The following is a 13,876-nucleotide window of genomic DNA, read 5'->3' on the forward strand; positions in this document are numbered from 1 at the left end:
TACAAATTGTTCCTGCCCCCCCCCCCGCTTTTAGCTCGGGTGTCCTGGCCAAATACTGGCTCTGATGGATACAGGAGTAAATGCTGGGTGGCTGTAACCCACATGTGAGAGCGTCTCCCCCTGGTGGTGGTCCCCGCAACTACAAGATTGCTTTTGAAAGTCCTCTAGGGCAGCGAAGAAAATTGTTGATGCCCGTGACCCACGGAGCTGGGGATGAGGGGTTTGGGGTGTGGGAGGGGCTCAGGGCTGGGGCAGAGGTTTGGGGTGTGGGAGTGAGGGCTGTGGGGTAGGGCTTGGAATGAGGTTTTCAGTGTGTGGGAGGGGGCTCTGGGCTGGGGCAGGTTGTTGTGTTGCAGGAGGGGGCCAGGGCTCTGGGCTGGGGGTGAAGACTCTGGCGTGGGGCCAGGGATGAGGGGTTTGGGGTGCAGAAAGGGGCTCTGGATTTGGCGGGGGCTCAGGGCTGGGACAGGGGATTGGGGTTAGGGCACAGGCTTACCTTGGGCGGCTCCGGGTCAGTGGCACAGCGGGAGTGCTAAGGCAGGCTTCCCAGCCAATGGGAGTGCAGCGCCGGTGCTCAGGGTGAGGGCAGCGCGTGGAGACCTGTGGTCCCTCCGCCTAGGAGACGGACCTGCTGCTGGCTGCTTCCGGGGCGCAGAGTGGTGTCAGAACAGCTAGGGACTAGCCTGCCTTAGCCAGACAGCACCACCAATGGGACTTTTAATGGCCCGTTCTGCAGTGCTGACCAGAGCCACCGCGACCCAGTGCCTTACATTCCACAATCCAGTACTGGCTCAAGACCCACACTTTGAAAACCACTGCTCTAGGGGACATCTGCATCTTTAGGTGCCTAAATAGCTTTGGAAATCCAGCCCTTATTATATTCTTGTCACTCAAGCAATAGGGGATTGTGCTAAAGGTCAGAGGTTCGAATCCTGCTGGTGAACGTACTGCATGTGTGCAGACATGGTCCCAAGTGCCTTAACATAGTGCCGTCGTGTCCTACTCCAGAAGCAGCTGCACTTCGTTACCAAGACTACATGCCATGCTGCTGTGTGGCTGTTATCCAGCTGCCACACCCCAGAGGTGGCTGCATCTCAGTGCTGGGTAAGTGATCCCCATGCAGCATTGCTGTACGGCTGTTGTCCACCTGCCCCATTCCAGAGGTGGTCACATATCAGGGCTGGCTGACTGTGCTGTTACCCCAGAGGTGGCTGCATTTCAGCCCTGCCTGAGCGATCCCTCAGCAGCCTCGCTGTGCGGCTCTTACCCAGCTAAGTCACCCCCTGAGGTGGCTGCATTTCATTGCCAGGACAGCAGTCTCTGTGCAGCTGTTACCCAGTTGCCCCACCCCAGAGGCTGCTGCATCTCAGCGCTGGGCGAGCAATCTCTGTGTGGCTGGCATCCAGTTGCAGCCACCTCTGGGCTGGGGCATCTGAGCACTGGGCAAATGAGTCCTGTAAAGCTGTACCCAGTCCACCCCAGTCTGGGTCAGGGCCTTTTTTGGCAACAAGCTGTAATACAGGAAAGCCGCGATTTCCTTGCCACGGGCTCTTCCCCTTTCCCGGGGCTCACTGAGCCCAGATCAAGCTGTCTTTGTTATTAATGGACTTTGCAGTATGGAATAACCATTCCCAGCTCCCTGCCGCCACGCAGCAAAGGGGCCCAGACCCTGTCCATCCATGAGGGGTTAAATTCCCTGCCATACGCCCTAGAGGGCATTACCACCTCCTAATACTGGTACCGGCAGAATTTCCATTGACGTCCCAGCCCCAGGCCAGTCGAAGCACTTTGCTTAGTGCTGCCACCTGCAGGACGGAATGGGAAATGCACGCAGCTGTTTGCCATAAGCTCTATACTGCAAAGAGCTGAGGTGGGGCTTCCCGCTGAATGCAAGTGTCTTTGGGAAATGAAAGCTGGGAGACAGAATTCCCGGGTTCTGCTCTAGGCTCTGGAAGGGGAGTGGGGTCTCCAGCTTACAGCAGGGTGAGGAGGGGCTAGGAGTCAGGACTCCTGGGGTCTCTTCCCACAGCTGGGTGCGGAGAGTTCTCTCACAGTGCTGGGACTCAGGATCCCTGAACTCCAATCCCAGCTTTGCCACCGACTCCCTCTGTGACCATGGGCAAGTCACTGGATCTCTCCGCGACTCAGTTTCCCCACCTAAAAATGGTGGTGATAATCCATCATTTGTCTATTTACACTTGAGTAGTTTGGAGAAGGGCCTGTCTCTCCCTGTGTGTCTGGGCAGCGCCTGGCCCAACGGGGCCCTGATCTCAGCTGGGCCAGGGGCTGTCTCTCCCTGTGTGTCTGGGCAGCGTCCGGCCCAACGGGGCCCTGATCTCAGCTGGGCCAGGGGCTGTCTCTCCCTGTGTGTCTGGGCAGCGCCCGGCCCAACGGGGCCCTGATCTCAGCTGGGCCAGGGGCTGTCTCTCCCTGTGTGTCTGGGCAGCGCCCGGCCCAACGGGGCCTTGATCTCCGATAGGTCATATAGGTGCTATGGTAACATAAACAGTAATAATAACGAGGCGATCAATTACTACAGCGACAGGCATCGAGATGGAAGAACTAGGATATCTCTAGGGGTTTGTTGACACAGATTTCTGCAGCAGTCCCGCTGCAGTGCTTAGCGAAGATCTACCTACGCCGCTGGGAGGGCTTCTCCCGCCTCCTCGCTGAGAGGCACCTCTCCCTGAGAGAAGCCCTCCCCTCGACACGGCGCTGTCTACACCAGGGGTTAGGTCTATATAAGGGTTGAGTTTGGTCACAGTAGAAGCAAGGGGAGGTTCGGAAGGGGAAACAGCGGGCGGAAAGGAGCTCATATAAAAAAAAACAGCCCCTGCCCCCTGACGCCTAGACTTCAATTGTGTTAGCCAGGAGGGGTCTCTTGGGGGTCGTCTTCCCCTCAAGTTCTCCCAGCGTTTAACAGCCCAGCCAGCTGGGACCCTCCCTTGTGGGGGGAGGACGCCGTGTGTGTCTCTGTCCCCCTTGCGGCTGTCTTTCTTCCCGGCTGGTCCCTCTCGCTTGGAGCCATGTGCGGGTTACACGCAGACCGACCAACAGCCAAACCAATTTTTCTCAGGTGGGCAGCGTTTGTCAGCTTCTGGTGGCCGCCTGCCCCACTTCCCAGCCCTAGAGAAGGGGATGTCATGGGTGGCGCATGACCCTCCTGTTTGGGGAGGCTAGCCCCCGGCCCCGCCCCTTCTGCCCGAGACCCAGCCGGAGCCCTGGGAGCCCCCCACTGCGGCCAGAGGAGCCCCTGCCCCAGCCGCCCAGAGCCCCAGCCTGCCGGACAGCCCCAGCCACCAGCCTCCCTGCCCCAGCTGGGCTGCTTGACCACCCCCAGCCCTGGAAGGCTGGGTCGCCCCAGCGCCGGGCAGCCCGAGGACTGGCCCCAGCCGCTCCGAGTCCCGGGCTACTGGCCGGCCCGCCCTAGCCCCAGCCCCAGCCCCTGGCTGCTTTGGGGAAGAGAAACAGCCCTGGCTGGGGCCACAGGGGAAGAGCAGGAAGCAGGAGGGGGGCTCGGGGTGGAGCGTGGGAAGGGCCACGCTTGGCTCTTTGGGGAGGCTCAGCAGCCCATGGCCTGCAATACCTGCTGCTCATGGGGGATGTCCAGGTTGCATCCACAGCTCCTGCTGTGTGAGCCATCCAGGTGTCTCTCGGTGCTTATGAGGAGCAGTGTGACGCTGGCTTCCTGTAGATACCTTACATGGCACCTTTTGGCAAGCTAGGATAGAGAGAGCAGACCCATGGCGGCCCGGGAACTCGTACCCCCCTCTGGCCTTCTGCCACAGACGGGTCACAGAGAGGGCTGGGGTTATGGGCTGTGTCCCTGTTACCGGGTGGGGTCAAGTATGGGGGATTTGTAACCCATTAGTTCCTTTTATTATCCATTTATTGTTGTGGGGTGTGATGTTATGATTTATACACTGTTACATTAATTATATGTATGCTAAGTAGATTTAAGTTGTAAGGTCACAGAAATATAAGTCTGATTAGGATTTAGGAGTGATAAGCATGCAGAAGTACATTACACAAGAATGAGGGGTCATCCAATGAAATTAACAGGCAGCAGCAGGGTCAAAACAAACAAAAGGAAGTATTTCGTCACACAACGCCCAGTTAACCTGTGGAACTCTTTGCCACAGGATGTTGTGAAGGCCAAGACTATAACAGGGTTCCAATAAGAATTTTATGGAGGTCCATCAATGCCTATTAGCCAGAATGGGCAGGAATACAAAACCATGCTCTGAAGTGTCCCTAGCCCATTGCCCAACAACCAGACTGGGTTTACAGTCTGTATCCCCCTCGCCTAGCAACCTGACTGGTGGGGCCAGGTGTATGGGATGCATCCCTGTTACCTAGCACTCAGGCCGTGGTCCTGGCAGGGTGGGTTTTCTGTCTCCCTCAGGGGCACAGAGTGATGCGGGTGCTGGGGGCCCAGAGCCAGAAGAAGGGGAAGAGCATCTCGGTGAAGGAGGCCATGAAAGTGAACAGTGGGGTCAGGTTCTCAGCGTCGTAGAATGCCACCCGCCCCCCTTCATAGTCCAGACAAACCTGGATCCTGTGGGGCCTTTGGCTCGGGGCTGGTGACCATCGGAACAGGGGACAGAGCACGTACCGTCCCAGCTCCACAGCCCACACCCCGTGCTGGGGCTGCAGCTCCGTGGGGTCCCTCCTGCTCACGGACTCCCTCGCCACCCCCACCGCCCAGCCATCCTCACCCCCCACCTCCACGCGGTGCTGGCCGGAGGAGAAGCCCTCAGAGCCCAGGATGCAGGGGGCCGGGAAGAATCTGCGGTGGTTGCTGGGCGGGCAGCCCCAGCTGTTCCCATGCCACACGCTGTGCCGGTCTGGGGACACCACCAGGCCAGGGTGACCAGAGGCGGCATCCAGGGTCAGGATCTCTGCAGGGGCAGGGGAGAATTGAAGTAAGTCCATACACAACACAACAGCCCCCTTTGCTTTCAGAGCCAGTCTATATACAGAACAACAGTCCCCTTCCCTTCAGACCCAGTCCATATACAGCATAACAGCCCCCTCCTCCTTCAGAGCTAGTCCACGGACAGCACAAGGGCTCCTTCCCCTTCATAGCCAATCGGTTGACAGCACAACATCCCCCTTCCCCTTCAGAGCCCGTCCCTATCCAGTAGAACAGTCCTGATGCCATTCAGAATCAGTCCACACCCTAGGAAGTGGCCAGAACTGGAATTCCTGTTGCACGAGAAATTCCAAAATTAAAAAAGAAAATTATTTCCAAATCAAAACAAAAACTAGTGTTCTGAAATTCCCCACAGAATGGGGGATTCCCAAACGCTGCTTTGAACAAGCCAAAGTGACATTGCGGCTCCACTAATTAGGTGGGTGGCCCTTCATTCTCTCGTGTGCGGCTTTCCAGGTGTGCACCTTAGAGGAAAACTATCCATGGACCACCTGAATGGAGCTTGCGGACCGCTGGTGGTCCACAGAACACAGTTGAGAACTTCTGGCATAAATAAATAGTTATTGGGCCAGAAAGAGAGAGACTGACTCTGTAGCTCTGGCTGTAGTACCGATAAGCAGTAGTAGGTTATTGCCTTCTATGAGGACCAGCCACTAGAGGGGGACATGAGATGGTGTTGCATCAGCAAAGTGCAGGGGAACCCCAAGGGAAGCCCAGGAGATGGGGAAAGAGAACTTACCAGCAGCGTATCCAGCCTTCTCCCTTCGCTGATGGTGAAGGCCTCCTGGCTGAAGCTCTCATCTTTCAGAATCTGCAGGTGCCTTTGAAATTGGCCCTATCAACAACGGCGAAAGGATGGCTTGTGGTGGAGGGGTAAGCTGGGAGTAGGAAATCAGGGTTTGGCTCACGGAGAGAGGATTCAGGACTCCTCTGGGAGGGGAGTGGGGTCTAGTGGGTTAGAGCAGTGGGGACTGGGAGTCAGGACTCCTGGGTTCTACCCCCGCACTCCCCTCCCTGCCATTCATGGAGGCCTCTCCCCTCCCAGCCCCACTGCTCCAAGTGCCCTGTGTTCGAGCCCGTTACCTTGTACTCCTGGGCGGCCTCCTCGAGGGGAGCCACCCTGTGAGCCCTGTGCTCCCTCGATCTGTCACACACCACGCGGATCAGGGCCTGATCCTCCTCGCAGTACAGCTTGAGCCTCTCCTTGTGCCTCTGGCACATGCTGCCCTCTGCCCCCCACCTCAGCTTCCTGGCTTTCTCCACCACCTTCCCCAACTGGGGGTTTGGGTGCCAATGCCTCTCCTGGAATCTCTTCCCGCACTTGGGACAGGAGACGTTTTCTTCCAGTCCTTTCCAGACCTGGGTGATGCAGGCCTGGCAGAAATTGTGCCCACAGGTCAGGAGTACGGGGTCTTGGAAGGAATCCAAGCAGATGGGACAGGCCAGGTCATCTGGGGTTGGACTAGATCAGGGGGTTGGACTAGATGACCTTCTGGGGTCCCTTCCAACCCTGATATTCTATGATCTTCCAGAGCTTCCACGGGGTGAACAACTGCCATGGCGCACAAGAGAAACAGAAACTTGCAAGAGGGCTGAGCTCCTTCAGGCCCAGCCACTTCCTGGAATCTTGCAGGTGGAGTTACGTCTGCAAATCAGCCTGTTTAGATTAATAAAGATAAACCAAGAGCAGCAGTGCGGGGTGAGGGGGTGTCCAGGACTCCTGGGTTCCACCCCTGGCTCTGGGAGGGGAGTGGTTAGAGCAGTGGTTCTCAACCCGAGACCCAGTGAGCACACAGCTGCAGCCCAGCTCTGTGTTAAAGGCTGCCAGCCGGCCCAGCAAGGTCGGGGGTCCGGGGCTGCCACAGGGCTTCCCTAGGTCCAGGGTCAGGGCTGCTGCTCGGCCCCGCATGGCGGGTTCCAGGTTTCCTGCTGCCCGGTCCCCTGCCCAGGGCTCTGCTTCTGGCCCCACGCTGTGGAGGGGTCTCTGGGTGGGAGGCGCTGGGCATAGGGGTCTGTGGGGCAGGTTGAGGGGAGCACGCTATGGTTCTCAACCTGTGGTCCAGGTAACACATGCAGCCCACAATGATAAACAGGTTGAGAACCACTGGGTTAGAGCATCAGTGTGTTTGTGGGTATTGTAATGGTTGCATTAGTAGGAGTTTGAGCACTGTAATTATTCCAGTATAAAATGATTTTTATTCCAGATTACTGCCGACTCAGGGAGCTGCTCCAGAATAGATATCCAGGTCAATCTCTCCAGTCTACTGATCACAGTTTCAAACACGATCATTAGCAACTCTGCTTCCCACCACGTCATAAGCCAGTGGCCTGATCTCATAACCCTCAAGTCCCCTGCCCTAACCCAGTAGCCCCCACTCCCCTCTGAGTGGAGCCCAGGAGTCCTGAATCCTCTGTGAATCTGGCTGTTGCCCTTCTAATTAACTCATTGCCTTTCTAAGTGCCAAGAGCCGACCTCCAGATGAGCAACCCCGAGTATATTCCCAGAGCCAAGTCAGCCCCCACAACACTCCCTGCCAAGGGGCCTTGGATCTGGTCTGGAAAGAGCCATTGCTAGGAGGATATACTGTGTTGAATCAGTTTCATCCAATATTCTTGTGTGTATTATGGTAGCACCCAGAGGTCCCAGCTGAAATCAGGGCACCGGTGTGCCGGGCGCTGCCCAGAGACAAATAGCGCGAGACAGTCCCTGCCACAAAGAGGCAGGGGAAATTCAGGCACAGAGCAATGCAGTGACTCAGACACACACACTGCCAAAGGTGGGAATTGAACCCAGATCTTCTGAATCCCACTCAAGTGCCTTAACTCCAAACCCATCCTTGTCCTATTAGCCCACTGACACTTATATTACTTCTCCAGCTCACACCTATTTACCCAGTGCAGTTGCCCTGCTAGGCTGAGACTCCAGAGACCCAGGTTCAATCCCCACTCTTCCACCGACTCCCTGTGTGACCATGGGCATGTCCTTTAGCCACTCTGTGCCTCACTTTCCCCATCTGTAACAACCTTGGACTGGGGAGCCAGGATTAGAATCCTGATGCTTCCAAGCCAGAACTCCCACATCTCTGTTTGACCTAATGGGGATCCTCTCCTAGTGGTGGGTCTAGTATGCTGTACACAGGGGCAGCAGCTAGGTGGCAACCCATAAGGAGACACACCCCCTTTCATACACAACGATAATTATATCGTGCTGCTGTCTGAAGAGGTAGCGCGTCCCCCCCCCCGCACTGTAGCCTGCAGGTCTCGGCATAAGAACAGCCACAGTGGGTCAAACCAAAGGTCCATCTAGCCCAGGATCCTGTCTTCCAACAGGGCCAATGCCAGATGCCCCGGAGGGAATGAACAGAATAGGGAATCATCAAGTGATCCATCCCCTGTCGGCCACTCTCAGTCTCTGGCGAACAGAGGCTAGGGCCACCATCCCTGCCCATCCTGGCTAATAGCCATCGATGGACCTGTTCTCCATGAACTTATCTAGTTCTTTTTTGAACCATGTTAAAGTCTTGGCCTTCACAACATCCTCTGGCAAGGAGTTCCACAGGTTGACTGTGCGTTGTGTGAAGAAATACTTCCTTTTGTTTGTTTTAAACCTGCTGCCTATTAATGTCATTAGGTGACCCCTTGTTCTTGTGCTATGAGAAGGAGTAAATAACACTTCCTTATTTACTTTCTCTACATGAGTCACGATTTTATTAACCTCAGTCATATCCCCCCCCTTAGTCATTTCTTTCCCAAGCTAAAAAGTCCAAGTCTTATTAATCTCTCCTCTGATGGAAGCTGTTCCATACCCCTAATCATTTTTGTTGCCCCTTCTCTGTACCTTTTCCAGTTCCAATATATCTTTTTTGAAATGGGGTGATCTCATCAATATAATACATACACAATCAAAAGCCCAGGTGACAACCACAACACACACACAGGCTTGTGTCTTCAGGCTACGCTATAAAAGCAGCTCAGACCTCAGAGAGCAGATTAGTTCCCCATCAGTTTTAATGGGTGACCCAACTTCCCCACCGATCCGCTGGCTTATTTTCCCAGAAGCCCGAGGGGCCCCGCCTCATTTCCATAAAAGCCAGAGCCATTAGAGATGAATGTGCTATAGATCCGTGACATCTGCCCACCGGGATGCGCCTGGTTTGACAAACAGAAGCTGATTCTGGGGTGGATCCTGTGGGAAATCCAAGCCCAGAGGTCATTCAGTCTGAATTGCCCTGGGGGGGGAGGGGGGAGAGCAGCAGAGCCTGAGGGTCACGGCACTTACCTAGAGGTAAGTGAGCCCTGCCCTGAGGTTAGAGGGGGACAAGGGATGTTCCATGCACCCAGACAGGGCAGTTTCCTCTGCCCCTTAGAAATTGGCTTGTTTGCACCATCCGTGGCACGAGTGTGACCCCTGGTGGCCAGGGGAGAGTAGTCTGCACCTGTGCTCTGGTACTTCGCACCCACAGTCCTGCTCTGCAGCACGAGTGACCCCCTGCAGCTGGCCCCCTACAGGCCTTCAAGACTCTTCGCATCTCAGCCACGTTGATCCTCAGCATTAGAGCCCGGCCTCTGGCTGCCCGATCGCCTGGGTCCCTTCCACATCCAGCAGTGATGGATCCAGTTTGCCCAGAGGTGACTCATTCAACAGCCGCTGATGGAGGTGTTCCCAACCCTGCTGCCATGCGGCCGAAGCTCTCCAGGGCCTGATTCAGCTGCACCAGCTCAGTCCGGAGAGAGGAAATCTACCGGGGGGAGGGAGAGGGGAATCCAGATCTGACCAACGTAGTCACGTCCTCCATCGCTGACACCCGCCCCCCCAAACCCTGACACCCCCCCACCTCCAAATTCACTCTTCATGGGGATCTATTCACACACATACACCCATATCCACCCTACCTCCAAATTCACCTGTTATTTGTACATGGGCGCATGGACACCCTTCCAAATTCTCTCTCAAGGTCACCCCCCAGTGGCTAAAATAGGCATCACACACTCCCCTCTAGTGCCGGAATGGAAAATACACTTACGCATACACACGGTAAAATATGTACACACGTATACACACACAGAGGAATATATGCGCTCGCAACACACACCCCAACAGCTGGATCAAGCCTCTCTCTCTCTCTCTCTCTCATACATACAGAAGAAAAACGGTTGCCTAAGAAATTTTGAAAATTCAAAAATGGTTTTTCTTGCCCTTTTTGCCTGGTTTAAAATCGAATGTGTTTGTTTCTCATTTCCTAAGAAATCTCTCAAATGGTTTCTTTTATTAATCTGAGTCCGTTGAAATCACAGGGTGGGGTTAAAAAAAAATCCACTGGAAATATTTAAAACAAATGGGTATCAAAAAAAAAATTGTTACTTTTGAAACTTGGGGAAAGCAAAGAGAAAGTTTTGATTAAAGATAAGCAAAATTTTCAGGAAAAATGTTTTGCTTTAAAAAATTTAACTCCCTCGCCCCCCCAATAGTCACAAAATAATAATCGAAAATGTGAATGTAGGAAAAAGGCTTTTTTTCCCCATTGAATAAATATTTTAAAAGCATTTCAACCAGACATAAACCCCACCAGCCACTGCCATCCATCACCTTCTGCTGACACTCTGCCCGGGCTCTCGGCGAGACCTTCTCCTGGTAGCCAGATGCCTGGGTCCGTGCTGTGAGCTCCAAGATCTGGTGCTCCAGCTTCTTCTTACGGGACGCTAGCCTGGGGAGCTCTGCCTTGGGGTCAACCAGGCCCTGGGATTGTCAGGAAAGGATAAGAAACGGCCAGGTGTAGAGTAATACAAGCGTTAAACGTGTGTGATCATGTCACCCTCTAGTGGTGACACTGGGTATAACAGACCCTTCCAGGAATAGGACGGACACCCTGGTTAATGTGTGACCATGTCATCCTCTAGAGGTGACAGTGGGTATAGCATCCTGCTGCCAACACCACAGTTTAGTGGTGTGCGGGGAGGAGTCCTTTAGCAGAAGGGCTTGAGGATGGATTTTTCAGGTCCCAGGTTCAATCTCAGAGTATACCCATTACGGCAATTAGCCACAGTCCCACTAGGGAAATAATTTCCTTGAGGGATGTGGTGCAACCTCAAGCCAAGAGCCTAGTTAACCCCCTAGGCAATGGGAACTGGAGCCTGAGTTGTCTCACCATCAGGACATTCCTGACCAGCTCTGTGCCTTCTCCCCAACGGGCCCCTGATCTCTGAACACTGCTCCCCGGCCTCCTCTGACCCATCACCAAACGCAAGGTCCCAGGGACCCATCTAGCCTGGGATCCTTCCCTGCCACCCCAGATTAGAGCCACGGGCCCATCTAGCCCAGTATCCCACCTGTTGCAATGGCCAGAGGAAGCCATAACCTCTCCCACAATGCATCTCACTGAGCAACACTATCCAGTCCTGACCCCCTGCCCTCCATCCCACCTGCCCTGATGCCTGAAGTTTGTGTCTGGCTCTTACCTGCAGGTCCATATAGATCTCAGTGTGGTCGTTCACTCTCCCCCGCACGCAGCCTACAGGAGGCTCCGCCCCCTTGGAGGAGGGGCGAAGCTCCAGAGAGCCAGCCAGGGACAGGGTTTGCAGGGGCTCCCTATATTCCTCGTACACCCTGTGGGCAGCTGGCTCTGAGCACACCAGGTAGACTGCAGGGACAGAGAGAGAGAGAGAGCCCATCAGCCAATGGGGCAGGGCAGCCCTCTCAGGGCATGCTGGGAATTGTAGTCCTGATTGGCCATACCCACCGCGTTGGAGGGACCAAACAGGGCTAGAGCCAGGTTGGCGGCCAATGTAGAAAGGTTGCTCTCCCAGTGCATGCTGGGGAATTGCAGTCTCCCCCAGTGGGGCACAGCCACCATCTTACCCATATGGGGCAACCTCACAAGATAAGGCTAGAACCAATGGAGCTAAGGCTCTCCTCCCAGTGCATTCTGGGAATTGTAGTCCCCCCACAGGCCACACCCATCACATCAGGTGGACATGATGGTGCTAGGGCAGTAGTCCTCAAACGTTTGTACTGGTGACCCCTTTCACACAGCAAACCTCTGAGTGCGACCCCCCTCATAAATTAAAAACACTTTTTTATATATTCAACACCATTATCAATGCTGGATGCAAAGCGGACTTTAGGGTGGAGGAGGACAGCTCGCAACCCCCCCATGTAATGAGAACCCCTGTGCTAGAGCCAGGGTGGCAGCCAATGGGATGAGGCTGCTCTCCCAGTGCATGCTGGGAATTGAAGTCCCCTATGGGCTGCACCCCAACACACCCCCACCCCCGTGTCCTGTAGGGACAAGGCAATTTAGCCAGGTTCCTAAACACCCAGCCCAGGTGGCACTAACCAGTGCCTGTCATTGGCAAGCTCAGCACAGAGGCCATGGGGAATGAACTCCCTCCTGCCCCTATGGGCAGGGATCCCCCCTGCTCACCGGGTGGCCGGGCTCTCGTCAGCCGGTAGGTCACCCTCAGGGCGCGCGCCACCCGCACCACTTCCTGCGCCAGCAGGAAGTCGTCCTCATCCGCGGGGTGACACCAATGGGCCTGCAGCGAAGAGAAGGAAATTCAGTGGTTTCCGACATGCCCCACCAGGAAGCAGCACTGCCTAAGGCTGCTTCCCACAAGTCCTACTGGAGTCCAGGGCTGACTGTTCATGAGCAACCCTACAGTAACAAACCAGCACCTCTCACCCCCAAAGCGCTCTCTCCAGCTCTTAAAGTCCAGGAGATTATGGTCAACCCTACAATAACAAACCAGCATTGGCTCCTACTTCTGCGGATCTACACGTGCCTGGCAACTTTACAATAACCAACCAGTGCCAGCTCATAGCTCTGTGGATCTACTGATAGTAAATATCAAGTGTTATAAGCAACCCCACAAAAACAAACCAGTGTTTCGCCCCCACGCCCAAACACCCCAGCCTCTTTATACCTACTGCTAGCAAAGACCATGGGTTTATAATCAAAGCTACAGTAACGAAGCAGTGACCCCTCACTTGTGATGCTGTTGTTAATTATTGTGTTACAGTAACATAGAAAAGTCCCAGCTGAGATCAGGGCCCCGTTGGGCCGGCGCTGCCCAGACACACAGGGAGAGACAGTCCCTGCCCCAGCTGAGATCAGGGCCCCGTTGGGCCGGGCGCTGGCCAGACACGCAGGGAGAGACAGTCCCTGCCCCACAGAGCTCACTGTCTACTAGACAAGGGGAGGGTTATTATTATTACTATTCCTGTTTCACAGAGGCCCAGAAAGATTCAGTGACTTGCCCATGAGGACACAGGCAGGCAGTGGCAGGGCTGGGAACTGAACTCAGAACCCCCAGGTCCCAACCCCCTCTCCACTGAGCCACCCCTTCCCGTTCGGCGCCCAGAGCTCACCCACCAGCTGCTCAGCACTGGGGTATCTGGCCACGCAGATGCTGGGAGCAGAGTCCGCATCCGGCTTGGGGAGCCGTTGCCACAGCTCCTCCGCCAGGTAGGGCATGAAGGGCGAGAGGAGGCGCAGGCCCAGGTCGGCACAGCTGAGGAGCGTCTGGTGGGTCTGCAGGATCCGGGATTGATCCTTGCTCCGCAACACGGGCTTCACCGACTCCTGCCAAGGGAGGGAGAGGCCGTATATCGGGGTGGTGATAACTTAGGCGGTGGGGTGGATAGGTTGTGTTGGATGGATGGGTTAGATAGGTGGGACAGGTGGTTGGACATGATGGGTTGGCCTGTGTTGGACGGATGGTCAGATGGCTACATTGGGTTGGACGGACGGTCGGATGGCTACGTTGGGGTGGGTATGTTAGAAAGTTGGGTGGAAGACTGGATGATGGGTGAGATAGGTAGGTTGGAAGGATAAACAAAGGATCTCATAGATGGGACCAAGACACTGGGACATCTCATTTGGTATCCCCCCCCTCCCCCGGTCTACCTGTACCCCTCAATCCTGACCCACAGGCCTCCCAGGC

At 55.2% G+C, this 13,876-nt stretch overlaps 1 protein-coding gene across 6 annotated transcripts in view; it reads right to left on the reverse strand.

Moving 5' to 3' along the window:
• Positions 1 to 7,109: 7,109 nt before the first annotated feature.
• Positions 7,110 to 13,876, reverse strand: part of VARS2 (valyl-tRNA synthetase 2, mitochondrial) — a 30,377-nt gene continuing 23,610 nt past the window's right edge. For 5 of the 6 annotated variants that reach the window (XM_073311114.2, XM_073311111.2, XM_078848571.1 and 2 more), the window contains 5 exons: positions 13,306 to 13,515; positions 12,358 to 12,469; positions 11,393 to 11,574; positions 10,524 to 10,673; positions 7,110 to 9,675 (listed from right to left, as the gene is read on the reverse strand). In XM_073311114.2, coding sequence (XP_073167215.2) covers positions 9,571 to 9,675; positions 10,524 to 10,673; positions 11,393 to 11,574; positions 12,358 to 12,469; positions 13,306 to 13,515 — 759 coding nt within the window. In that variant the 3' untranslated portion in view covers positions 7,110 to 9,570. Of the gene's footprint in view, positions 9,676 to 10,523; positions 10,674 to 11,392; positions 11,575 to 12,357; positions 12,470 to 13,301; positions 13,516 to 13,876 lie in introns of those variants that run through there. The other variant, XM_073311115.2, reaches the window with a different exon arrangement.

The sequence above is a fragment of the Lepidochelys kempii genome, chromosome 14 (assembly GCF_965140285.1).
Source record: "Lepidochelys kempii isolate rLepKem1 chromosome 14, rLepKem1.hap1, whole genome shotgun sequence".
Lineage (NCBI taxonomy): Eukaryota > Metazoa > Chordata > Testudines > Cheloniidae > Lepidochelys > Lepidochelys kempii.